Below are 27,136 nucleotides of genomic sequence, written 5' to 3'. Positions count from 1 at the left end.
TTTCCTTCTACAAAAAGTCGAAAAACGAGTGAAAATCTAAGATTACATCTCATGGCTACGGACAGATCAAGTGTATAAAACACTTGCAGACGTCCTAGTCTTAATTCAAGTTATATCATTTCTCAACCATGATGCAATTCGTACAAAAATGCAGACAGGAACACGTCACGGTTGTATTAAGAGTCATGTGATCAACGGGGTTATGACCTCGCGCCAGCCAATAGGATATTGTCACTATCAAAATATGGATGATGACAAATGGTGGTAATGTAAGACGCCCCAAGACTGTTTTGCATATGAGACGAAAGAAAACAGGAACAATGCTTATAAAGGACAAAATAATGTGCCAGGCAACTCGTTGTTGTTATGTGAAGGTCGGTTGCTTGGTAAAACCAGAAGAGTAACGGTTATATTTGCGCTCTTTTCAGAACCTTTAAAAACATATACTGAAACTGTAGTTTAGGTCGATCGTTGGATTAAAAACAAACCATGGATGCCTTATTTGGAAACAGGAAAATTCGCCTGGCGACTTTAACTGACTTTTCTCAAATGTAAGTAATATGGACAATGACTGCATAAATCGTAGACTAAAATTGTAAATTGCACTGCTTGATTAATCTTTTTCTGTTCATTATAGCTTGAATAATTAAAGTTGTTTTATAGATCTGTATCCACCAAAAACCATTTGAAGAATGTATATACGTGTCTGATTTTGTGCATGCTCAGTGCATCTGCTGGTGCTTTTCTGCACCTCAAGGGTATCTTTGCCCAGGTATGGTGTCCGGTGTACTATGGTGTTGTCGTATGTCTATTCATCATAAAAAGGAACGGGGTCGTCAGTGTCAATATGCGAGCATAGAAGTGCTGTAATTAACTAATTAAAGCAATCCTTTTTTGTTATTATTCCGATTAGTGGTAAATTATCCACCGACCTCAACACTGAAATATCACTAAGAGTGAAAAAAGCAAGAATAGGCACATTTAATCACTGTTAAAAATGGTGCTAAAACAACCAATGTAAAAGCTGCCTGCTTCAGTCATGTTAAAAACAATCATTTTGATTTTGTTTAGAGTGGTTTCCTGTCAATCATTGTCTCCATTGGTCTCATGCTATGGCTTGCTGCAACATCTCACTCCAAAGAAAACCAAACCAAAAGGCTTTGCATTTTGACTGCTTTTGGTGGAGCAATGGGTAAGATTTGGAAGTTTCCAGTATGAATTTTTTTACAGTCTAATGATCATTACAGGACTTGGATTGGGACCAACACTTGACTTTGCAGTTGAAGTAAACCCACAAATCATTGTGACTGCTTTTCTCGCAACCACTGTCATCTTCATTTGCTTCTCTCTCAGCGCCCTGTATGCCCAACGCCGTTCTTACCTTTATTTGGGAGGTAAGTGAAATAAAATCCTAAGACACAGCAAAACTATTTTGCTTCCAATACATAGTACAAGTACAACCTTCTAAAATAAGGGAAACACACACCATAGTATAACTATTGTTTAGTCCCACTGCAGCACATTGGTAGTAGGGATTGTATTGTAAGTAATGTTTGTAACCATGTTTACTGGGTTTGAATCTAGATGTAGCCACCACCACTTAAATTGATCACTAATAGAATATGCAAATTGTGAGTCATGCAAAAAAATCAATAATTTGTCACCTACAAAATCACATACGATACGAATACCAAGTAATTTTAGAATATGGTTTATAAATTAATTTAAAGCATCGTTGTATGAAATCCTGACATTGCCATGTCATGCGATTATAATAAGTAACATTTGTACAATTGTTACATTTGTTCAATTGTTAAAACTGTTTAGGTATGCTTATGAGTTGCTTGACTCTTCTTATGGTTACTTCATTGTTGAACCTGTTCATGAGATCATTTGCTGTTTTCCAATTTGGTCTCTATGTTGGCACCTTTGTCTTCTGTGGCTTTGTGGTCTACGATACACAACTGATTGTTGAAAAACATCAGAATGGAGACAATGACTACATTTGGTAGGTTACTGGTTAAATACAGAATTTTTCGGACTTGTTGCTACTATGGTGGGCAGATGTGTTCTTGGGCAAGACACTTACGGCAATTTCTCCAACCCAGTGGTCACTTAAAGGAGTTTCTGTAAGTTGTCAGCCACAAATAACATAATCACCCATAAAGTTAATGTAAAAAGCAGGGATGAGGTATGTGAAACAAAATAGTCCTGTTGTTGTGACTGTTTGTTTCCTGCCATGCCAAGATAAATCTAGTTGCATTCATTCATTTATGAACTCAGAAATATTTTAATAGGATGAGCCGCTTATGTTAGCCAATGTTGCACCATAAAGCAACATTCTTTGTAGCCAACCTTGTTTTGTGTCTGGGGGGTATTAAATTTCAGTATTACATCATATGAGCTATTACCATCCAGACACTTTGTAAACCTCTCATATTCCTCCCATAGGCACAGTGTTGATTTGTTTTTGGACTTCATCAACATTTTCCGTCGTCTTATCATTATCTTGGGCTTGAATGAAAAGAAAAACAAGAGAAACAACTAAAAGTAAAAGTTGTGTTATATGTATATAATAAAATGCGGGTTGTCTTTTATATGTAACTGTTTGTTGCGTCTTTAGGGTCCCACCCATTACAGATCCATATTTTTGGCTTAATTTCTTATTTTTGGCTTAATTTCTGCACCACGATAATAATTGCAATGAAATAGACGTGCTATAATCCAAAATACTGACTCTTTGTGTAATGTGATGGTATAAACGTGGCTGTGGGTTTTTATTGCCCCATGTAAAAAGTTTCAAAAGAATTCCACTTCTAATATCTAGGGTTTTATGTTTGTGTTTTTTGTACATTATTTGCAAGTAATCTATATGTGAAATAAACAAGGCATAAAAACTTGGTGTTATCGTATATGATTATTTATTTTGAAATATTCGCAAAGATAGATATTTGCATAGGAAAAGTAAAAGTCTTCTGAAATTGGAACTGAATTAGTAATTATTGCCCTAACTTCTCCATCATTAACAAACTTCTCCATCATTAACAATTAAAGAGAAGGAAAGTGCAGAGATGTAGGAGCAGAATAGGAAAGGATAAATTATAATTTAGACTTCATGATCTGGTCCCTGATTTCCAGCTTCCCAATACTGCTGAGGTGAACTTCATCTGGACCATCTGCAATTCTCAGTGTCCTTGCCATTGCATAGCTACAACAAAAAATGCTTAATTATTACAAGTTACATATATAATAAAGAGGGTCCAGTGCTGTGCACGCTAATATTTTGTTAATCAAATGTCAGTTTGAGTTTGGTTAATGTTTAATTTGTCTCCAATTACCACATTCATTCAAAAACTTAACCCTGGTATATACATGCTGTGGTATGCCTAACACTCTGAAATAACTTAACACCACTGAGTTTAATTACTAATTAATACGTATAACATAAAATAGGCAGAGTGATTAAACTCAAATTATGTTGAGCAGCTAGTTTCTGTATGTATAAAAAAGGTAGAACGTCCTTAGTTTACAATTAATACAGTCCTGTCCTGACCCCTCTATTAGCACATAGTTTAGAGCTTACCATTTTGCAAGTGGGAAATCATCAGACACTCCAGCACCTCCATACACCTGTATAGCTTCATCTATAACTTGGCAAAGCATCTTTGGAGCTGCAACTTTTATCATTGCAATCTGAAAAGTATTGTAGTTTTACATTAAATAATCCATAGCTGTATACACTGGTGTGTGTAAAAGTTCTAGGCACAATATCACCCCTACGCTCAGTAATACACCAACCTCCTTGCGAGCTCTCTTGCTTCCAAACTGATCCATCATATGAGCTGCATGTAGTGTTAGCAGTCGGCACTGATCAATAGCAATTCTGCATTGTGCAATCTTATGTTGAACCACTTCCTATATAACAGATATCAAGTCACTGCCCATCCATTAGCGTTACATAACAGAAACTATTTAATATTTACATGTTCCACAATGCGTTTTCCAAAAGGCCTTCTCTGCATGCCACGCTCTACCAAAAGTGATAAGCATCTTTCTGCCAGACCTATATGCAAAAGTAGCTGATTGCTCAATCAAATCATTATATGGTCAAACTTACTAACACAAGACAGTTAACAATTTCCAACTTAACTGCACATCTAAAGTAAACAAACAAAATACTTCAACATATGTCTCTCAATCGGCGTAACTTACCAATAGACCTCATGCAGTGATGGATCCTACCAGGACCAAGCCTTCCCTGTGCGATCTCAAATCCTCGTCCCTCCCCAAGTATAAGGTTCTCCAAAGGCACGCGAACATTTTCAAACAACATTTCACTGTGACCAGATGGCGCTTCTACAAAAATGACCAAAAACAGTAAATATTTTAGAAAATAATTTTTTAAGGAGAAATGAAATTTAAAAAAGAGAGCTTAACTGAATTGGCCTATGGTTTATAACTTTCTAAAATAATAACATAAGATGAACAGACCTATTGTACAGTGCTGGGACCTTTTGCGCCACAATTAAACTTGATAAAACATTCATTCTCACCATCATAGCCAAACACTGTTAAGTTCCTCACTCTAGTGACACCTGGTGTATCAAAGGGTACGACAATCATACTGTGACTTTTATGTTTGTGTGTGTTCAAACCACCAGTCCTTCCCATCACTATTCCAAAAGTACATCTCGCATTTGCAGCACCTGAGGTAAAAGTTGAATTGTAAAAATAAATCGAACTATGACATTGTTGTAGTTGCATACATTAACTGTTCAGTGTTCACCGTATAGGAGTAATACCAGCGCCGTGGCACAATAGTTAGCATTGCGTGGTCCGTTACAGAATATCTAAATGTCAGTCATACAAATAAAAAGATTAAAATAATCACCCAGAAAGATACATGCATAGTAACACATAAGCAGGCATGAGTTGTATGAAACAGAACACCTGTGTAATACTAGCTGTAATGGCCCAGTCAGGTAAGAATAAATAACTTATATTCATTAAAGCTCAATACATAATAACATACCAGTGCTCCACCATTTTCTTCCATTTACAACATAAGAGTTTCCATCCCTGGTGATTGTGGTTTCCATGTTTGTGGCATCACTGGAAGCCACTTGTGGTTCTATAAACAAACATCATGTGTTAACCCTATAAATGCTATTCAGCATTAAAATTCATAAAACATCTAGTCAAATACTTTTTATTTTTATTTACACTTAACGGCAATTAACTGCCAGTTTTACACCTTAATATTGTGTTAACATTTTGAACACGTAATATACCTAATTTGAGTGTTTTACTAACAGCTAACAGGTTTTTACTGTCACAACCTCCACCTTTATATAAAATCGCTGCCACTGCATTGAAATATTCATATTGTCCATTTGTGCACAACTTTTAAAAACTATGTTCCCGTTTATTTGATCAAGTTGGGAAAATAATCGAATTCTGGTTTAATTTGGATAATAGCTAAAAAACCTAGTAAAATGTATTCCTTTTTCACAAGAGTAGCATCTTAAATAACTCACCAGTCATACAGAAGGCAGATCGAATTTTGCCATCAAGAAGGGGTTGTAACCATTTCTGCTTCTGGTAGTCACTGCCATACATGTGCAACACTTCCATGTTGCCAGTGTCTAAATAACAAAGTATTAAATTTTAAATGGTAAAAATGTGCAATATAGACATAATACAACAGTCATTCATCATGAATAAGGAAAGAGAAAAACTGATAAATAATTTGTCAGTTTTGGTACTTCTGTAATTACGATTAAAAAAATTATTAACAGCATTTTATTTAATTTTGAATATTATAATGGTTGCCATACAAACATTTCTGACCTGGTGCACTGCAGTTTAATGCCTCCGAGTTCATGTGTGACTTGCCTAACTGTTCAGCTATGTGAGCATAATCAACATTGCTTAAACCGCTTACATCCGGTAAGAACAGGTTCCACAACCCTTGTTGTTTTGCTTTTATCTGATGGAAGATCAATTTATAGAGTGATCATTACATAATATATCCGCCATAGATTTTTATAGATGTATGGTTGTATATGTATATTACTTTTTTAATAACTTGTTATCATGTTAAAAAATGCATAGGTTTAAAAAAATCACTTTAGTAAATCACCTTAATTTCTTCCAGAATTGGAACAACACAGAACGGGTCTTTCTGTGACATTACATAATCATGATACACCTGAAAAATAATCATAAAGTTTATATTCCTGCAAAATGACATGCATTCTTTGTACATGTACAACACAAGTATCATGTAATGTAACTAAGAAGCATGAATTCTATAACTATTGGAAACATAATTTTTTGGGAGTTTTTAAGAAATACCTTGTAAGTGTAAATGTGACAGCTATTTTAGTTGGAAAATTTTACCTTTTCATTTGCTTCACAATTTTCTTTTAGAAACTTTTTCACTTTCTCGAGAACTTCTTTTCCTTTGGGCGAAGGTGAGAGAGTCATGTCCAAGTTCTGGCCTGGTTCGCTTGAGAAACAACACACCAGTTATTAAAACTACTAAATTAACAAGCCTAATCTGTATAAGATAAAAATTAAAACAAATTATATGAATCACATCAAATTATAAGTTAACACATGCAAATACACATTTAATTGCTGCCAGACCAGTTCATCATACACCTTACGTCTTCACACCTGGCAATTCCTTTACTTATACTGTAATTATAGCATTGAATATTGATACTGTAGTTATGGCTCAACTAAGTGCATACATAGGTAAACCTAACATATCTTCATAGAGTTAATCATTAACTATTTGACCTGTGCTTGCCACAATGACTAGACTAAAATGTATTGAAATTGGAATTGACAATTTCAAAAAGATTTTAAAAACTGATTTGGTAACTTGTGTTTAACCTACGTTTTTGATAACTTAAGTGCAGTTTGTATAAGCGGAAGAATTAATGCTTCGTATACCGGGGCATATGGAGAACTGGCATTGCCCTTTAAGTACCGACTGTATACTCCCTGGAAAATGTAAATTCATTACAGAAAAATTAGTAAACTTATGGTAAACTAAGAAATAATAAACACATAACTTTGCAAATACCAATGCATACATTAATATAACAGTATAATTTATGCAATAAGTTAAAAATTTAAAATTCTATTGGAAAATATTACATTTTTTAAGGTTTGAATTTTACATATTTACAAAACACAACCTAAATATGATATATGTGCATAAAGTTACGCTTATCCTAGAAAAGACTACTTTTCAAGTGTTACTTTTTTAATCCAATAAAAACCACTCTTACGCAAGTGAACTCGTTACCTGTACAATGGAAGCAAGTTTAAAGAAATTGAGAGCAAGATGGAAATTCCAGTTTGGTATTGGGTATGAGATACCTCGCAGTTTACAATAATACTTCACCAATTCTTCTTCTGTGGGAATATCCCTAAATAACTGCCTGTGAAGAGTTAAAGGTAGATAAAAGTTGAACTTAATTCACTAAAATTGAATTTAACTCACTTCACCTTTGTGTGGCGGGGTAACGGCAGTCTTTATAACACACAAACACAGGTTTTCTTTTTCATACAATATTGTAATTGAACAATGATTTACTAGATTTAATTTCTTAGAAATAAACGCCATTTGATTATAAACTTTTGCAAAATTTATTTTCCACATCTTATGTAAAACACATATAAATATTATTCCCTAATTAAATATCTATTAATCATGTTATCACTTACTCTATATCACTCTGACTTGCATCTCGTAATAGAAAAAACTCCTGTGGTACATGATACATCATGCAGAGGTAGGCAAAGTCTGCATACGGATGGCCTATGGTAGACAACTCCCAATCCAACACAGCTAATACCTTTCCCTGCCATGGCCCATGTAATAAAGGTTTGAAAACTTTAATTTTACCTAGCTTTTTAACACAATAAACATATACCAAAGATCAAAAAAATAGCTTACTTCAGGAAAAGCAAGATTTAACATACTGAACAAATGCTGCTGGCATAGCAGAAGACACATATATATAACCAATTAATTATATAGTTTATTAAATAATTATAAATAAACTGCAATGATTACTATTTCTAGGGGAAAATATTTAAATTCCTGCATTGCAAACCATAGTAAAAAATCATAATTTTTTTATTAATCAATACACATTAAATAAAGGTATCCGTATATATGTATAATCTTTCAATTTACCTCAGTAGGGTGAAACATGACATTATTCAATGAATAATCCCCATGTATTACGCTGCTCTCATCTTTGATATGTGGTAACTGATGACCAAGCCATGATATTAGTTCTTTCATTTCAGGGATTTCTTTATGTGCAGCTGCCATGTATTGCTTCGACCATGTATTCAACTACAAACAGCATTTTAAACTGTTTTAATATTTTGAAATTTCATTTATGATACCATTTGGTTTTAAACAGTTTTAATTATTTTCTATAGTAATCTATATACACAAAATTTTACATTTTTGTATTTTCATGATTTTTTACATTGTTATTGTTCTTTCTTTTTCAAGACCTGAATAAAACTATATGAATATTCGAAAACAAGACTTACCACTCTGCTGCAGAATCCAGAGGTTTTTCCATATCCATCTAAACCAATATTTGATGGCTTATAAGAATGCAACTTTGCCAGTGTCTCTGTTGCACTTAATACACAAGACCTTTTTTCAGATGATTTCATTCCTTTCATTGTTTGTGACACAACTCGACCCTAAGGAAAATCAGTTATTTTAAAACACGCACAACTTCAAGGTTATTTAAAGCGTGTGGGTAACATACGGGTAGGAACTCCATTACAAAGAATTCTGTTCCAAGAAGTGACTGGTCCTTACAGTAGGAGAGCATTCTAGGGACAGGAAAGCCAACTTTGTAAAGTGCATTCATCACTTTGTATTCACGATCAATCTATAAAAGTATGAATTAAATAACTATTAGGATATATATATATATAATATATTAATATATTACTTTACAGTATGGTTAAATCACCACATAAGACATCAAGTAGGCCTATATATAGGAGAGCATAGCAAAACATGTGTCCTCATACACTCAGTACACACATCAGGTTGGCAAATGCCATTTCACAAAATATCTAGTCTTTTATCCATAGTTTTGTCAGCATGATTTTAGACTTCAGGAAAGTTATTTTGGCAAAAAAATACTTGTCAAACGTTAAAATTCTAACTAGAGACTCGTGCTTGCATTGTACAAAACATAACCTATCACACACCTGGTGAGCCCCACGTAAAAGTTTCCCTGGCGGTTTCTTACGTAATACCATTTCAGTTTTACCATATTTCACATAGTATGTTGGATTGGACTGGCCAGCTCTATGAACAAAACGAAAAACTACAGTACATGTGAAAAATACATGACATTCTGTTAAATTACATCTATCTTAAAATACCTCACTATCCCTGCCACCCTTGCAATTTATAAAGATTGGTGCCTATGGTTGGACTGACACAACAGACATTATGGAGGCATAAGCTACCCAGGCAAACTTACTTGAACATTTTGATGTCCATTTGCTGAGAACTTGACTTGCTTAGGACCTTTGCAAGATAAGACGCCAAAACATGACGATCTAAATCGTGTACGCCTTTAGGGTCCATTACGTCCGCCATTATAAATTACGATACAGTGATCTAATAATATGCTCCAATATTTTGCATGTGTAGATAGCAGCTAAGACAACATTAACTGAATGAAGTAGAACTTTAGCAATGTAGGTTTAAAGTTTAAACCGTTTAAATAAGGTCGATTGCCAGAGCCAAAGTTAGTATTGAGCCAGCACTCGACTTGGCAACAAAAATATAATAAAACGAGAGAGCATAGCTTTAATGAAAGGTCACATATGTGTAAGATTAAAGTACATAAAAATGATTTTTATGTAACTATAACTTTATTCTCACGTGCCCAGTAAACGACAGTCGTTATACCGCGGGTGTTCTGTCTCGTGACAGCTTACGAGTAACCAAGTATGTTACTTTGTGGGTGATTATTTTTTACTAGAATTTTTGTTTTCTTTGTATGGCTGATAATTTGGACAACCTATGAGTGCCACTGTGTTAGAGCGATTGCTGTTAAGTGTCTTGTCCAAGGAGACACGCCCACGATGGTAGCAACGATGAGCCTTGAACCCACTCCTTTGGGTTAAAGGCAGGCTCGCTAAAACCCACTGTATATGCTACGGCGCCGGAAATATAGTTTAACAGAATACGGTTAACAACATATACCATTACATTGTCAGGATACTGTGATTTAATTTACTACTAATTGGAAGGATGAAATACAATGAAAACATGAATACATAAGCATCAGTGGATTGAATAAAGCCTTTCGCGGTATCCAGTGACCAGACACGGAGTTAATGGAAAACAAGACTGTTTGTTTTACAATCCGTATCCGAACTTGGTGTATACTTACTTTACCCGTTAAGTTTGCTTTAGATTTCTTCGAACACTTTTAGGCTTCGTTTGCCTTTTTGGGAAGGCAAATAGATTATATTTACTATCCCAAATAACCCCTTCTAATTCCCGATTTTGTTTTGTTTTTCAATACAAGAAAAATAAATTACCCATGTATTTTAAATTTTGTAACCTTTAAAATTGTTTTTAAGACCAAGTTTTCTTTAGTCATAAGTGTAGTGGGGGTAAATGGAACACCTTTTCATTCTATTTTCTTGTGTAGTTTGGTAATTAACAAAGAACATTTGAAGAATTATAAAACCATATCCTTACGACTCGCATAAACCGCTAGTAATTGTTTAAAACATGATCTGGATATTTAAATATTATGTGTCGAAAGTTGTCCCACTTTACCCTACAGTACTATATTATTTATAATCAATAATAGCATTTTTTGTCTGTTTGATTATACGGTAGCGACGATTTTAAAATGCTTAAAACGATAAGGGAGAATATATAAAGCCACCGAACTCCATTTATAAAATAGGAACATAATTCCAAATTATTGTAAAAGTTCGAGGCCGCTCTACATGTCAATGTAATCATAGAATTTTGCAGTTCTTCGTTTGGACGACTCTTCTTGTTGGGTTAAGAACCGCCCGAATCGCTTCGTCGAAAACATTTTTAAGCCCCTTTTGCGTCAGAGCAGAGCACTCTTGGTATTTAACCGCCCCCAGTTCCTTCGACATTTGTAAACCTTGGGTAGTAGTAATGGGGGAGAGCTTTTTCTCAGCTAGCTTCTTCACAGTGTCCTGCAAACATTAGGAGCTGAAACACTAAAACTTATAATTCTTACATATATATCCAAGAATAAATTACTTTCAACTTGGAAAAAATCACTTGGTTCGGCTTAATCAGTCACACCAACAACGCATTTCACGCAATATTGTTATTTTTATGACAATCCATTAATGCAATATATTAAACAAAAATATCTAAGTATTTTTTACCGCATCGTCACGTAAATCAAGTTTTGTTCCCACGAGAAGTACGGGCGTTTCCGGGCAGTGGTGTGCGACCTCCGGGTGCCACTTTGCGCGCACGTTTTCGTAGGAAGCGGGAGAAGCCACAGAGAAACAAATGAGAAAAACATCGGTTTGTGGGTAGGAGAGAGGCCGGAGTCTGTAACAAATATATACCATTAATTTTTGTACGCGTTATTATTTTTTTCAAAATCAGAAAACATAATTGTACAGAAAAAATTCATGCAAACACCGGTACAGATTATTTAACCTGGTAGCTGATTCACTGGCGACCCATTTTGTCTGCCTAGTAACACCATAAGGTACTCTGTTACACAGGCAATAAACTTCAACTGAAAAGTACAGCACCTGTCATAATCCTCTTGCCCTGCTGTATCCCATAATCCCAAGTTGACAGGGCGGCCATCTACCATGACATTAGCGGAGTAGTTATCAAACACAGTGGGAATATATTCTCCAGGGAAAGCATTGGTTGTGTAGCTGATCAGCAAACAGGTTTTACCAACAGCTCCATCTCCAACCACAACGCACTTTATCGCCTGTTACAGAATAAACGAATTTAAGTATTCTAAAAAAATTGCTGACCATACGGAATAATAAACTTACTTGCATATCTTTCGTTCGCGAACGCCTGTGCTAAAATGAAGTCACCTGCTAATACCTGTTAGTTAAAAAATACAATTCTAACCAACTAAATAGAAACTCATTAACTAAAATATAAAACTGTACGCAGTTTTACACGTATGCGCGCCGTGCTAAATACCCTTATAAAACCAACTGTATAGATCGACATTTTCTAACACATACTCATCCAATAGTCCACACTACATAAATTATAAAGCAATGTACGTTGTTGAAAAATACGTAAATTCTGACCTATTTGCTCATCCTGTCCCAGATAAACAAAACTCAATATATTCATATTCATGCATCAGACCTCGCAATTCACACACAATACCATGAGAGCTTGCTATACCACATACCTATATATACAGCGAATTTATCGCATCATAATTTTAAATATGTGTGGACTTCGGTTATACGAAAAATTCATCACAAGTCCGGACACCCTATGACAAATTTATTTATAACGCACGTATTTTATATTGTTTCTGTTTGTATTTTATTTTTATTAGAAACTAAAAATTAAGGCAAATTTATCCAGCATCAAAACCCTATTACTCCATATTTTACTTAAGTAAAGAATAGAACGTTTTAGATATTCATAAAGGTAAAATGTAAGTAACAGGCCTGTATAGAGTGGACTATCCAAATACACAGGGAATATATGTGGCGACCGAGTAATGTGTAAGTTTACAATATAATATACCAACGTTTACGACGCGGTTTGATGCAGGCAAATAATATTAAATGAAAGTTGCTGGAAAACCAACCATGCCCAATAAATAAGGTTATTGTTACACAGTAATACAACATTATAGGACCAAACATTTCTTTTTCAATGGAGGCTGCTGGTAAACTGGGTTCAAGGCAGCTTCAGCGGCTTCAATAAATACGGCTTGCAACCCTGCTTGAGTGAGGGCAGAACACTCCAAATATTTGACAGCCCTGATATCGTTTTGCATCTGCAAACCTTGCGCTGTTGCAATAGGTGATAGATTCTTCTCCTCTAGCTTTGCGACGAATTCCTGAAGAAAGTAAAGCTATATTTATGCACAGTATAAGAAACGGCAAGATGACCAACATTTTTAAATTTCTTAATGTGTCCCCCAGTTTTACAATTTGATTATTCTCGCTTTGAGCTGTCTTACCCGCTCTAACATACAGGTATGTGAACCGCTAAATATGGCATCTCGTGTATGTTAATATGTTATTGAAAAGTGTTTTTTTAATAAAGGTATATAGGCCTATACGATAAATTCAAGTTAAAACCCTAAACCACCAGATATGAGACATTACGTTCTTAAGGTGCCATTTTGCCCGCACAACTATACTAGAGTACTAGACTATACTAGAGCATGTTATTGTTTATATAAAAAAGCAAAACTAAAAATCGCAACCGTGGTATGCTATATCTTATGTCTTTGAGTGACATAACTTAAACGTGTTAAGCTATATAGTACATACGCAATATGCTGTCGAATTTTTCGGTATCATAACACCAGATTGCATCATGACACCTCATGCCGATCATGCTTGTGCATATGTCTATTGTTTACCCTTTACCTGGTCATCTCGTAGATCGAGCTTGGTGCCGACAAGTACCACGGGTGTGGTCGGATTATGATGATGTACGTCTGGGAACCACTTTGCGCGCACGTTTTCAAATGAAGGTGGTGACACCAGTGAGAAACAGATCAGAAAAACGTCCGTTTGTGGAAAGGAAAGAGGCCGAAGCCTATAAAATTACTTTCGTTAGGCCTAAATCATTTTCAAAAATATCAACAGGGCATAATTCCATCATAAACTTAATATTGCCGCTAAAAATGGTATATTCTTCCATATAAGGCAAAACACACTGTATTGTTGTATAAAATCATTCTAGTTTGGCAGATACCCAAACATGACCAACCTGTCGTATTTTTCTGCCGAAGCCGTGTCGTTCAAACTAAGGTTAATTGGCTTTCCATCTACCATAATATTTGATGTATGATTATCCAATACCGATGGTACATTATCTTGTGGAAATCCGTTGGTTGTATAGGTTATTATCATACTCGTTTTTCCAACTGCACCATCCCCAACAACAACGCATTTTACACTCTGAAGAAAAACAAAAATCTTGGTAACATACAGAAACTATGCAATAATGCTAATAAGTTATAGTACAAAAAGCACAATAAAAATAAAGTAAAGCAGATCTGTGAAAGATCAGTGAAGCCAATATTTTCCAGTTTACCTAATTTATACGCTGGTAATTTTTTAAGTTGTGCTCCGTATATACTAGGGTGGGGTAAGAGGGGACATGTTTTCTTTTATTTTGTTGTTCTATTTCGTAGTAAACAAAGATCATTTAAAAAATTCTATACCAGGATGCTCTCGACTCTGGAAGAGCGTTGTTAATTGTTCAAAAAATTCAGGATATTTAGATATTGTGTGTTAAGGGTTTCCCATCATACCCCGGACTATAAAGGTAAATACCTGCATAGTTATGATGAAACGTTGAGAGTCGTACAAGATAAGCTTTACTATTAATTAGTTTACAAATCAGCTTTTAGGTGTATCACCCGCAATCTGTATTTCAAAAAATGCCCTGAAATTGACTCTTTTTTGTTACCTAATGCACAACCACATGAAAATACATCACACGAAATATATTCTACAGTTATTACTGCTCATATAGAAACTATACATTTACTCCTGAGTAAAAAACGCTAACAACATATTCATCTATTTTAAATACGCAATAGTGAGCTGTTTAAGCGCATACATATAGATAGGCTATAACAATATAGTTGAGAAATAACAGCAACACATACTATATGTACTGCTACATCACAATCGTCGTTTCCGCCGACGTCAAATCTGTACAACAATGAAAATATAAAACCATGAGAAATTATCAGTAAGCGGTATTATATAGCTATACCTATATATGTGGCTATAATAATAATAATAATATAGGTAAGATGGTATGCCATTAGCACCTAAATTCTATATTCAACAATATGCAACGTGCGAAACCAGATAGCGACAATGCAAAAAGTTCATTTTCATACCTTTTTATTACCTTATATAAATAAAATATAGCCTACAGTCTATTTTTATATTTATAAGCGAGATCTTGCTGGCACTTGTCACAGTAAAATGAATTAATGCTCAATAAATTAAATGCATAAACCATGCTCTGAAAATTATTTTTAATAAAGATGGCAAGACGTCTTTGCTGCCTGTTTTGTTGAAGATAAAGCTGCACAAATGGCTTCGTCAAACACAGCCTTAACGCCCTTTTGTGTCAAAGCAGAGCATTCCAAAAACTGAACTGCGTTAATTTTTTTTGCCATTTGTAAACCTTGTTTGGTCGTGACAGGAGAAATGTTTCTTTTGGCCAAAGCTTTCACGGTTTCCTACAACATACAGATAAGATATTAGAATATATAAGAACAGCCATTTAAGATGCTAAAAATGGATTCAGAAAACGTTTTAAGATAATGAGTATTTATGAATAAGGACGTCAATACGTCACTTTGCCAAAACACCATATGTAAACATCATATATTCAGTATACAATAGAGCTCTTCTAGCAATAGATTACTTTGCTAACCAACGATATGCTGATAGCATTACCGGGTCTTCTCGTAAATCACACTTGGTCCCCACTAAAACAATCGCAGTTCCCGGGGCATGATGGGAAATTTCAGGAAACCACTTCCACCAAACATTTTCAAGAGAGCTGTGACAAACCAGTGAGTAGCAGATGAGAAAAACATCCGTCTGTGGGTACGAGAGAAGCCGGAGTCTGAAACAACAAGTGTACAAGTACATAATATATACCGTCGCAAAATGGTTACAGTTGGAGTTATAGGTTCGAGGCTCGCCACAATTGACGCTGTTGTCGGGAAAACATTAAAATAAAAACCTTTCACAAAGTAACACGTGTGGTAAATCGCAAGCGGGCACACGAGGTTTACATGAAACAGACACCAGTGCTGATTTAACGATTGCCGAAAGATACCTGTCATAATCGTCCATCCCTGCTGTATCGTACAATCCTAGGTTCATCATTCGGCCATCTACCACGACTTTAACGGAGTAGTTTTCAAACACAGTGGGAACATTTACTCCAGGGAAAGCATTGGTTAAACAGCGGATCAGCAAACAGGTTTTACCAACAGCTCCATCTCCAACCACAACACACTTGATCGCCTGTTTTTAATGATTTGTAAAGTCTTAGTTTTACGTATAGTAGTAGGGATACGCAAGAAAAACATCGTTTTATATATAAATCACCTCCATTGATATTTGTAGGGCGTGTCGTCTTATAAGCATGCAACAGAAGTAGAACCTAACCAAAATGTAGTAGAACCTAACCAAAAAAGTTATTTCAGTTAAAAGTTTTAGCTCACAAATAATAACACTGAAAATAACGAGCAAAGATTAATCCTGACAATCTAGTTTAAAAATCTCACACAAATATAAAAGTATGATATAGCCCTATATCAGAAGCCCGTGTCTTACTCATAAATCGCGAACAGGGTTCGACGGTTGTGAAACTTTGTTATAAAGCGTTGTTAGCTTTATGCATAACTCACATTTGATTTTAATTACACAGGGAAAATGAAACTAGTGAAAGAAAGGAGTAAATTGAACAAATGTTATGTGCCACGCGTTTAAGTAAATAAGCGCATATATGCTGATAGTACTGTATAAGTTGTCCATTTGAAAATACGCACAAAAACTAACAGAAGCATACCATAAGAAATAAAGCAGTAATGTATTCTGATGAAGCCTAAAATATGCAATAGTTTAAGGGTGAAGGGATATAGTTTTAACATTGTGTATTATACGTACACAAACACGCAAGTTCCAGTTACTCACGACTATAAAACATTAACCTCAACAGAGGGGGAACTAAACTCAAATTTGATCATTTGTGTGCAGAAGTTCTTACTCAGCTGAACCTACAATTCGAATTTTTCCGTTCAAAACGGTACCGTTTTCGAATTATCGTCGCTTATATTTGTAACGGTGAAGTCACACGAGAGCTTCTTGATAGTGCGCGGACCATCCCTTAATTACAATAAAAACCTCAAACCCGCTAAATATATTTAAACAAAACGTATAGTTCAGAAAAGTCTTATGTTCATGCGAGTCGCAGTTAAGGCTTATCATAAGTCGTGTTAATTTATACTTAGTATATAAAAGAGGCGTGTTGTTATAACTATTGTATACATGGGCATCTTGTGTAATTTCCTGTCTTCGTTTTCGTCTTATAATTTAACCAGCACGGATGATGTTCTTATTCGTCGTATAACTGTTGAGATCGGTTAGGGTGAACAAGAGTTTCGAACACCTTCAACCCTTTTATCAGTGTTTCTACGTATTGAAAACGTCACAATTAAAATAGAAATTTTTCATATTCCAGAACCCAACATGTCGAATCAAACAAACAAGAACGAAAAAGCGAAATCCGCCAGACACATGTCACATTAAATTAAATTAACTCTCAGTATATTAAATGCTCTGAAAGATATTTTTCAATAGAGTCGACAAGACTTCTGCTTCTTTTTCTTTGCATTCTGTTTTGTTGGAGATATAACAGCACGAATTGCTTCTTCGAACACAGCTTTTACACCCTTTTGTGTCAAGGCAGAGCACTCCAAAAACTTAACTGCGTTCAATTCTTTCGCCATTTGTAGACCTTGTGAGGTCGTAACGGGAGTTAGGTTTTTCTCTGCCAATGCTTTCAGTGTTTCCTACAAAATAAAGATGAAACATTAGTATATATAAGTCCATATGTATTAAACAGCCATTGTATAGCTATACGAAAAGAATTCATAATATGTTTTTAACGAAGTGGATTTAGAATAAGATTATGAGTTTTAATGGTTAAGACGTCAATATGTTACTTTGTCAAACCTTCTTTTAAGAATGGTAGGCTGCTTTTTTGACTCCAATAGCTCTTCTAGCAATATATTACTTTGCTAACAATACTTATTCGTTCGGTTTATGTATGCCATTATAGAATATATTGATATATCTTGTATTTGCAGTAATATTGTATCTATCGTATGCTGATAGCATTACCGGGTCTTCTCGTAAATCACACTTGGTCCCCACTAAAACAATCGCAGTTCCCGGGGCATGATGGGAAATTTCAGGAAACCACTTTGCCCCAACGTTTTGAAGCGAGGTTGGAGAAACCAATGAGAAGCAGATGAGAAAAACATCCGTCTGTGGGTACGAGAGGGGCCGGAGTCTGAAACAACAAAAGCGTACAAGTAAATAGTTAAACAAGAAAGTTACAGGTTCGAGGCTTGACACAATTAAATACCTGTCATAATCCTCCTGTCCTGCTGTATCCCAGAGTCCTAGGTTTATCATTCGGCCGTCTACCATGACATTAGCGGAGTAGTTATCAAACACAGTGGGAATATATTCTCCAGGGAAAGCATTGGTTGTGTAGCTGATCAGCAAACAGGTTTTACCAACAGCTCCATCTCCAACCACAACACACTTGATCGCCTGTTTTAATGGTTTGTAAAGTCTTAGTTGAAAAGTGGAGTGGTTAAAAGTGGGACATGTTTTATTCTTGTTTCTCTGATCCTTCGGTGGCAAACAAAAAGCGTTTAAAGAATTATGGACCCATATTCTCAAGATTTTGAAAGAGTGTTGTTATTGTTAAAACATAATTAGGAAGAATGTGAATTCGTACCAGGAAGTATGGGATAAAAGTATCATCCCATCTTACCCCACTCTACTATAATAGTCTTTATAAAACGAACAATAACATATAAATCACCTGCATTGTTAAACAATATTGAAAATAACGAGCAAAAATCCTGACTCTTTCGCTTAAAAATCCAACTTAAATCTGAAAGTATAGCCTATTCAGCTTGTGTCTTACTACAAACCGAGAACTGGGTTTGACGATTGTGAAACTTTATTATATAGCGTTGTTAGCTATATCTAACTAACATGTAACTTTCATTGCGGCCGGAGAATGAAAGTAGTAAAACAAAGGGGAACAAATGTGTGTAACGCGTTTGAGCAAACGTACATGTTTACAATATCATATGTTTCGCCGGAACGTCAGTTGTCCATTTATAAATCGTTCACAAACTATCAGTAGCAAAAATATCGTGTAAAACTAATGAAATGATGTATACTAATGTATTCCTAAAGTAAAAAGCAATAGTTTTAGGACAAAGTGATAGAGTTTTAACATTGTGTACAGTGTACACAAATACGCAGAGAGTTCCAGTTACTCACGACTGTAAAACATTAACCTTTAATATAAAGGTATTGCACAATCGTTTAAGCTACACCACATGCGGTAACGACATGTATAATGTGTACAGCAAAGTCTATAGTTTTAATTTTTATTTTTATGGACTTTGGTATACAGTTGTATACTGAACAATTATTCGAGCGTTAACTCAAAATTCTTAAATGCTGATTAGATAATTTGACAATTTGGTTTCTCTTTTACAATTTTGTCCGGTCCTTTTAGGGCATTGCGCATTGCTTCAAGAAAGAGTTCGTCTAAGTTTTCACGAGTAAGCGCCGAGCACTCAAAATATTTCTTTGCCCCAACTTTTTTCGCCAACTGGAGGCCCTGGGTTTTGGTAACTGGAACAAGATTTCTCTCACCCAACGTTTTGAGTGTTTCCTGAAAATGGAATCGAGTTGGGTTGGATTAACTAGATAACAAATCAAATATTAATATAGTACTGTGGGTTAAGATGTTATACTGTTAGCACCCAAACCCCATACTTATTGATGTTGTTTTAACATTTAACTACACTATTTTACAGTCACGTGCATATATTTCTGTAAATATTCTTTGTCTATTATAAAATTGAACAACGAAAAAGGTAAAATGAAACTGTGTTCTATCTTACCCCACCTTACTAAACAAGATAATTGATTATAGTGCAAAGATTATACAAGAAAATGGCAAATACAGTTATACAGTGTATAAAAACTATTAAAAGTGAGGGCTGTGCTTATTTTTCATTATTCTAAATCTTATTAGTGATATTCGCAATTATATTAATAACCAAATATTTAATCTACCCTTACTGGGTCTTCACGTAAATCCAGTTTTGTCCCAACGAGTACAATGGGGATGTCGGGACAGTGTTCATGAACTTCCGGATACCATTTTTCTGCAATGTTTTCATAAGATGTTGGGTTTACCAACGAAAAGCACATGACAAAGACATCTGACTGTGGGTATGATAGCGGTCGAAGTCTGCAAATTAATAAATGTTTAATGCACCATGGGTTACAGAAATTTGGTTGCGGTAAGATTGGATACGTTTTTATACTTTCTATCGTCGTATTTGGTAGTTAACAAAGAATGTCTACTAAACAAAGAATAAAGAGCGTTGGTAATTTATCTAAACGCAGGGTTGTTAAATCACGATCTAAAATATGAGATTTAGATGCTGACGGTATCTTATCTTAACCTACAGTACTATAGCTTTATTGATGTGTAGCCTATACTCACTTATCGTAATCTTCCTGGCCAGCTGTGTCCCATAAACCGATGTTCACTGGGTTCCCATCCACCACAACATTTGCAGCATAGCTTTCAAACACAGTGGGAATATATTCTCCAGGGAAAGCATTGGTTGTGTAGCTGATCAGCAAACAGGTTTTACCAACAGCTCCATCTCCAACCACAACACATTTCACGGACTATGATTTATAATGTTAGATGAGATACTTTTACTCTTCTAGCAACACATAATACAGATTACCTGCATTATTTTGTTGTGTTGGTTCTCGTCCTTACAAATCCTCGTCGTTATAAAATCTCACTGTCGAATGTCTATGGTAGCGTAGGCCTATATTCCAATAGTCGTGCGCAAAGAAACATATAAGCAGAAATGGCAAAGGGAAACAAATGACGAGATGTATGGCCGTGAGTAAAGCAGTGGTTCATAAAAACACGAATCATCAACATACGTGTACAAGTTGAATCAGAGTAAGGTAGAAATAAGGAAGTTACGCAATCACTTAAGGTGAAGTAACATATCATACCCAGGGCTTGTTCCCAAGATGACCTATACAATTAAACATTAGTATCGTATATATAAAAACTTTATTTGTTTTTTTACTAAGATATTTAAGTAACTTTGTTAAATTTAACGTATTTTCCTGCTTTTGGGTATAGGACTTTTTAAAGACGTGAGAATGCGGTTATTTGATTCTGTAATTGTCTTTTTGTGTGCTACCAAAGGTGACGAAAAAAGAGAATAAAAATAGCCAGTGTAAAAAAGTTACAGCAACCAACAACGCTTAAATAAAATTAAGCCGACTAAACCAAGTTTCCAACCGATATAGGTTAACCTAAAAGTATAAAGTGCTCGTATGTTTAGAAATTACCCTAAAATAGACGTATTCGGAAACCAAATCTAGAATGAGAACCCAAAAGGTCACATATAGATCCATGGCCTACGTCACAAGTAAATATCGACTTTTTAATTCACTGGTCACCAAGGAATATTACGCCAAACGCGAACTATGATTTAGTAAGATTGTGTTGATTCATCTGAGACGTTAGAAGGAATACAAAACAACAACTAGGTCATGGGTGTTATTGATTCAAATATGGTTAGAACTTTTTTTGAAGGAATTTAAAATTATAGGGTGTTCTGTTTGACGACGACTGCTGTCCCATTTTACCTCATCCGCACATTCAATTTTTGCACACGCGAATATTTTGCCGTTGATTTGGTAGGGTGGACAAAATGGAAATGTTTATTTCATTCTCTTTTTTCGTCCAACTTGATAGTAAACAATATTTACAGAATTATATAGCCCTTGCCCCGCGGCTCTAAAAAAGGGTTGTTAATTGTTTAAAAAACGATCGAAAAATACAACATTTAGAAGCCAACGGCATCCCATCTTACCCCACAGTACCAAAAGTTAGCACAATAACGCCTAAAACGATTTTCAGAAGTTTGAGCTTTATTCGTTCTCTTGGTGTACACGACAAATTATTAAGTGATACGTTAATAATACCAATATATCTAGGGTAATAACATCAAGACGACAGGGAAGGGCGGCTGGACTGCCAATGAAAAATCAGCCGCTCAACCTGGCGTTGTTTGAAGGACCGAAGGAGCAAATTAACTATTTGACCTAAAGCGACGAAGTATTAATAATTTGAATAATTTGAAGTGTAAAAAATTGATTGAATACTGATATGTACATGAAAAGAGTTTTAACTTATAAAGGATTGGCCAGGCATGATACGCAACGGCGCATGAATCTTTTGTAAATGAAATAACGACGTGATTTGGATATGCACATGTGTTAGGGGACCCGGCAGAGGCAGCCGAGTTATAACAGTAATTGCACGCGGTCGCAAAACACCATGCAACATGGACGCACGCGAGTTTTCCAGATTTTGATAAGGAAACTATCCTAATATTTGGGTCGTTAATGGATTACCGCTTCAATAATTAGTGCGTACGATGAAGGCGATAATGAATTAGTGCTAGCACGTTAAATTTATACGACGTGTTGTTTTTTGTAATGGTAGATGTCACATGAAGTAGGAAACGAGCTGCGTGAAGGCAGCAGCAAATACGCTACGCAATAAGGATCCGAAGAGTTCAAAACGAATTACGTTATTAAAAATTTTGAATAAAACGGTGGCGGTCTACCGTCTGTAGTGAATGGCAGTTCGCTGTATCTGCAACGCGAGTGGCGATCACAAAAGCTCGCAGGGCTTCTTTTTCTTCGGCTTTTGCTCAGGGCACAGGACGGCGCGGATCGCCTCGTCGAAAACGGTTTTCAGGCCTTTTTGGGTGAGAGCCGAGCACTCCAGGTACTTTACGGCGTTCACTTCTTTCGCCATCTGCAACCCTTGTGGGTAGAGGATTGGGGCAAGTTTCTTTTCTTTCAGCTTTTGGATGGTTTCCTGGATTAGAAATAAATGTTACGCTTGTGGATTAAAAAATAGAGTGAATAATATGTGCTTATGTTTATTATTACATGTTTCATCTAAAATAACCATTGTAAATAAATAAAGAATATTAAAAAGGGATCCACAGCTTTCTAATGTACTTTTATAGACTATAGAACTATTTTGCGGTGGTAAAATTGGGTGATAGTAAAGTAAAGTAACTGTATATCGCCAGTTAGCTTGAGTAAATAAAGTCACCTGGTCGTCACGTAAATCAAGTTTTGTTCCCACGAGAATGACCGGTGTATCTGGACAGTGGTGTGCGACTTCTGGATACCACTTTGCGCGCACGTTTTCGAATGAGGCTGGTGACACGAGTGAGAAACAGATCAGAAAAACGTCCGTTTGTGGGTAGGAGAGAGGCCGAAGTCTGCACACAGGGTGGTTAATGCGGAAATTACAAATGTTGCAACTTAAAACGTCACATTACGACGGCTGTTGTTAGTATCCCAGACTGGTTTAGAACGTAAGTACGGCTAACTGCGTCTGGTAAATCTCCACTTCCTTATGCTGTACGCAGCTTGCTCAACGAGTGTGCACGCATTTAATGACGTCAAATTAGTGAGCATTACCAATATATTGTGCAATCAAAAGGACGTTTTATCTTACTTTTGGGAGCATACAATTTAAACACAGTTAAAATGAAAACCATTATAAATATTGATTTGGACTTATTTTATACGAAATGCAATGCAACGAACAGACAAATATGCAGCCAGATTAATTTTTTTATGGAATAAGAGTGTGGTAAATTAATCTTTTCGAAACTAACATTTCCTAAATAGCATTCGAGGGAGAATCGCCACAATTATGAATAAAGAATCTTAGCAGCCTTACATAACATTCCATTAAGCATCAGAGGTAATACACACCTGTCGTAATCCTCCTGCCCTGCTGTATCCCATAATCCCAAGTTGACAGGGCGGCCATCTACCATGACATTGGCAGAGTAGTTATCAAACACAGTGGGAATATATTCTCCAGGGAAAGCATTGGTTGTGTAGCTGATCAGCAAACAGGTTTTACCAACAGCTCCATCTCCAACCACAACACACTTGATCGCCTGTTTTAATGGTTTGTAAAGTCAAAAACTAATTTGTTTTTGTCACAGTCCTCTAATGGGAGTATTACTTTACAAAGGCAAGATTCTATGTCATCTTTTTAAAACATGACACCCTGTTCCTGGACAATGAATGTGGGGTCAAACTAAATTTAAGATTGCTTTTTGTTGTCGGGTGATTAATTGTTCGGATTGTATTCCCAAGAAAGACACTAATGAATACTCCACATAGAAAGCTGCAATAATCAATAGATACTGGAAATTGAATACACAAAGTGCGTGGAGGGTAATGAATAATTTAAACACCCAGTACACTGTGGGTGGTTTGCCATTACTCAGTTTTGTATGAGTTTAGAAACTGTGGACCCATTTTACTAAGGCCATTTGTCAACACCATACTTGTCTACCACATAAACAATATTATGTTAGCATTATGACAATTTTTATTAAATTTATAGCATTTATTTTATTAAGTAGGAAAACAATGCTAAAAAAACAGGATGTAGCTTTAAGACCACACAATTTAAAGTAATATTGTATGGCTGTTCTGATTTTTATTAGTAGGAGTATATTACTAATAAGATGAAGTTTTAAATAAGGAAAACAGGAATCCGAATTCCCTCTTTTTCCAAGAATGGAAGTGGCATGTCATGTATTTAAGATATATGGAACCTCTGCTTTTGAAACATGCACTTTCAAACGCTTTAGTACTTAGTGGTTCTGTAAACCTAAACTTTTAGGCGTTTTTTTCAAGTGTTTATATCATTTTGAAATCAAAACTAAAACCTTGGATTTACCTGCATTGTTCCAGTCCCAGCAGCGCTAGCTCTTGTAGTATGTACAGGACTAGCAGAAGAATGGTCTACTATGTAAGTGGGGTGTTCAGCACGTAATGACTTCGTGATTAATCTAACACCAAATATAACAGTTTCCACCAAGCACAAAGAAAAAATAAACTAATGACAATAGTTCTAGAAGGAAAATATTGATACATACAAAATTACAGCTTAAGGACAGATTTTATTTTTGGTCGAGTACATTTGTACATTCATACTATAAACACACGGCCATAAGGAATTGAACCGGTTATACAGGGGATTTTAAATGCTAATTGCTAATATTAATAATCTTGTATACCTCAATAGCTGACATCAAAATTGTTCAACCTACTACCACAAAACTGTTTTAACATAAACCTATTTCTATAATATAACCTAACATGTAACTATATTGTTAAATATATATTATGTAGCTGGTTAGCTATTACATGCAAGAAAATTCTACCAATTATATTAAAACCGACTAAGTCTGGCTGAAAGTGCAACATAATCAAGCCCTGTTTCAATCAATGTTTCCTGTGTACCTCAATGCTGAACTTCATTGAAAAGGGCCAAAAAACCACTGAGAGCTGTAGGTAGCAAACCAGGAAATGGTTCGTTATCAAAAACAAATGACTGACGCTTGCCACGAACTGGCTGTTTAAAACTGATTACATTCTTTTATTCATACTGCACTGTGCTATTGGTTTAAAACAAACTAAATCGCAGAAATTAATTCACTTGATTTCTATTCATTATACTTTGTTAGATTCATAAATACTCTACTTTCTTGTATGAGTTTCAAGCTTAATATATTATTTATACATTTAAAAAAATCTATCACCAAACTTCACAGCACAAACTATACTTTCTAAACTGTAAAACATTTATACCACTAAGCCATCCCAGTTCAACTATCCAATTAAGGCAGTGACTTTTCTCTGTATACATAATACAGGGAAAAGTTTACATCATCACTGAATTAAAACAGCAACTAAACAAGACGTCACAAGCCTCCATACACAGCATAGACTCTGGGCCACCGAATGCTGGCAATTTCCTGTTCTGCTGGCTCTCGCCTTTCATGAGTCAATCAATAGTTTCGGTGGTGCACTAAGCAGTTACGTTGCTCACAATTTATAGATCCTATTTAAACTGGAGAGGGTGCCGCGTTGAAACGGAGTGTGCTCTGATCAGAGGCTACCACACTGCATGACTGGGTGTCTAAAATTAGAATCTGCACCGGATTATATTGATTTTCTCAGCTTGCTTAAATGAGAAAGTGTCAGGTCTGTAGATGCAATTAACAGTGAGAGTCACCATTAAAAAAGCAATATTGAAGTTATACAAACATTAGAAAAAAGGTCGTAATTTCTTTAATTAATTGGTAAACATCAAATTGAGTTGGTGTTATTAAAATTATACACCGTAATATATACATACATAAAACAATACCTTGAAAAATTCCGCTGGTACAGTTAAAGATGTTTACAACCAGTTTTTGAGATCAATGTCCAATCTTTAGAAAGCATTCACGGTGTATAACAGATTCACAACACCAATGTATGCAACACCGAGCTATGTATTCACATGAAACAGAAATACTAAGTTATATATTATACATAATGAATCATGCTACATGATAAAAGTCAGCAAGAGTCAAAATAGAAATTGCAACAACATTGTGCGCAAGTGAAAGATGCTATGTGTGTCTGATTCATATTACAGTTAAGTTTATTAGTCATATGTAAAAAAATAAAAAGCGTAAATTTAAACAGATGGTTTGGACAAGGGACAAGGCTTCTTAATTTTAACTATGCGCCCGTTTATAAATCGAGTGTCAAAAATACCGGTAAAACGGATATTAGTCAATTACCCGACGTGTAGTGACTGCACCTGAATGATTGTGCATTAACAGCATGGTGAATTCAAACAAGTAAATTTATAATCGTAACTATTTCGACCTCATTGATAAAATTACGGCTTACAGCTTACGCGATAACAAATATAAACAAATAACACTATACACTAACACCATAAAACATGGTCATTTCCTATGTATTTTAAGCCTGTATTTTATAAATTCGGTTAATCATACACAACAAACTATATTACTTTCATTTTCGATTTCAATGCACTTAGTTACAAGATAACCCGTGC

The 27,136-nt window shown here is 35.3% G+C and overlaps 8 protein-coding genes across 10 annotated transcripts; 1 reads left to right on the top strand and 7 right to left on the bottom strand.

Moving 5' to 3' along the window:
* Positions 1-343: 343 nt before the first annotated feature.
* Positions 344-2,900, top strand: LOC149731610 (putative Bax inhibitor 1). The gene is made up of 6 exons (XM_089885018.1): positions 344-551; positions 664-772; positions 1,072-1,192; positions 1,248-1,394; positions 1,828-2,008; positions 2,452-2,900. Exons 1-6 carry the CDS (start codon positions 490-492, stop codon positions 2,546-2,548), a joined length of 717 nt encoding a protein of 238 aa, XP_089741144.1. The 5' UTR covers positions 344-489; the 3' UTR covers positions 2,549-2,900.
* On the bottom strand, positions 2,898-9,838 carry LOC149731609 (acyl-CoA dehydrogenase family member 11-like). 2 transcript variants are annotated; one of them, XM_089885014.1, is made up of 19 exons: positions 9,549-9,838; positions 9,271-9,370; positions 8,817-8,942; positions 8,590-8,748; positions 8,219-8,383; positions 7,744-7,880; positions 7,322-7,457; positions 6,908-7,014; positions 6,403-6,511; positions 6,143-6,211; positions 5,851-5,989; positions 5,538-5,645; positions 5,033-5,131; positions 4,554-4,706; positions 4,213-4,356; positions 3,984-4,063; positions 3,799-3,915; positions 3,584-3,693; positions 2,898-3,208 (listed from the first exon to the last, which is right to left on the bottom strand). In XM_089885014.1, the coding sequence occupies exons 1-19, from the start codon at positions 9,665-9,667 to the stop codon at positions 3,100-3,102; spliced, it is 2,286 nt and encodes a 761-aa protein (XP_089741140.1). In that variant the 5' UTR covers positions 9,668-9,838; the 3' UTR covers positions 2,898-3,099. The 2 variants fall into 2 exon arrangements, with proteins under 2 accessions (XP_089741140.1, XP_089741141.1); XM_089885015.1 differs by lacking the exon at positions 9,271-9,370 and having other exon boundaries at positions 9,549-9,837.
* Positions 9,839-10,793: 955 nt separating this feature from the next.
* On the bottom strand, positions 10,794-12,307 carry LOC149731608 (ras-related C3 botulinum toxin substrate 1-like). The gene is made up of 4 exons (XM_089885283.1): positions 12,100-12,307; positions 11,842-12,032; positions 11,461-11,632; positions 10,794-11,262 (listed from the first exon to the last, which is right to left on the bottom strand). Exons 1-4 carry the CDS (start codon positions 12,103-12,105, stop codon positions 11,053-11,055), a joined length of 579 nt encoding a protein of 192 aa, XP_089741409.1. The 5' UTR covers positions 12,106-12,307; the 3' UTR covers positions 10,794-11,052.
* Positions 12,308-12,560: 253 nt separating this feature from the next.
* On the bottom strand, positions 12,561-14,732 carry LOC149731607 (ras-related C3 botulinum toxin substrate 1-like). Its single transcript, XM_089885281.1, has 4 exons — positions 14,596-14,732; positions 14,027-14,217; positions 13,681-13,852; positions 12,561-13,142 (listed from the first exon to the last, which is right to left on the bottom strand). The coding sequence occupies exons 1-4, from the start codon at positions 14,599-14,601 to the stop codon at positions 12,930-12,932; spliced, it is 582 nt and encodes a 193-aa protein (XP_089741407.1). The 5' UTR covers positions 14,602-14,732; the 3' UTR covers positions 12,561-12,929.
* A 465-nt stretch (positions 14,733-15,197) lies between these two features.
* LOC149731606 (ras-related protein Rac1-like) lies at positions 15,198-16,474 on the bottom strand. Its single transcript, XM_089885276.1, has 4 exons — positions 16,405-16,474; positions 16,130-16,320; positions 15,742-15,913; positions 15,198-15,521 (listed from the first exon to the last, which is right to left on the bottom strand). Exons 1-4 carry the CDS (start codon positions 16,441-16,443, stop codon positions 15,315-15,317), a joined length of 609 nt encoding a protein of 202 aa, XP_089741402.1. The 5' UTR covers positions 16,444-16,474; the 3' UTR covers positions 15,198-15,314.
* Positions 16,475-17,512: 1,038 nt separating this feature from the next.
* Positions 17,513-19,054, bottom strand: LOC149731605 (ras-related protein Rac1-like). The gene is made up of 4 exons (XM_089885278.1): positions 18,917-19,054; positions 18,449-18,639; positions 18,202-18,373; positions 17,513-17,870 (listed from the first exon to the last, which is right to left on the bottom strand). The coding sequence occupies exons 1-4, from the start codon at positions 18,920-18,922 to the stop codon at positions 17,652-17,654; spliced, it is 588 nt and encodes a 195-aa protein (XP_089741404.1). The 5' UTR covers positions 18,923-19,054; the 3' UTR covers positions 17,513-17,651.
* Positions 19,055-19,151: 97 nt separating this feature from the next.
* Positions 19,152-21,013, bottom strand: LOC149731604 (ras-related protein Rac1-like). Of its 2 annotated transcripts, none has more exons than XM_089885279.1 (4): positions 20,883-21,013; positions 20,630-20,820; positions 20,194-20,371; positions 19,152-19,786 (listed from the first exon to the last, which is right to left on the bottom strand). In XM_089885279.1, the coding sequence occupies exons 1-4, from the start codon at positions 20,886-20,888 to the stop codon at positions 19,574-19,576; spliced, it is 588 nt and encodes a 195-aa protein (XP_089741405.1). In that variant the 5' UTR covers positions 20,889-21,013; the 3' UTR covers positions 19,152-19,573. The 2 variants fall into 2 exon arrangements, with proteins under 2 accessions (XP_089741405.1, XP_089741406.1); XM_089885280.1 differs by having other exon boundaries at positions 20,200-20,371.
* Positions 21,014-22,077: 1,064 nt separating this feature from the next.
* LOC149731603 (ras-related C3 botulinum toxin substrate 1) lies at positions 22,078-27,049 on the bottom strand. The gene is made up of 6 exons (XM_089885282.1): positions 26,853-27,049; positions 26,432-26,554; positions 24,956-25,067; positions 23,971-24,161; positions 23,297-23,468; positions 22,078-23,053 (listed from the first exon to the last, which is right to left on the bottom strand). The coding sequence occupies exons 3-6, from the start codon at positions 24,959-24,961 to the stop codon at positions 22,844-22,846; spliced, it is 579 nt and encodes a 192-aa protein (XP_089741408.1). The 5' UTR covers positions 24,962-25,067; positions 26,432-26,554; positions 26,853-27,049; the 3' UTR covers positions 22,078-22,843.
* Between the last annotated feature and the right edge of the window lie 87 nt (positions 27,050-27,136).

Source organism: Ciona robusta, chromosome 9 (genome assembly GCF_009617815.1).
Source record: "Ciona robusta chromosome 9, ASM961781v2".
Classification (NCBI taxonomy): domain Eukaryota; kingdom Metazoa; phylum Chordata; class Ascidiacea; order Phlebobranchia; family Cionidae; genus Ciona; species Ciona robusta.
The sequence above is the reverse complement of the archived record's forward strand: the minus strand, read 5'-3'. Positions and strand labels throughout refer to the sequence as shown.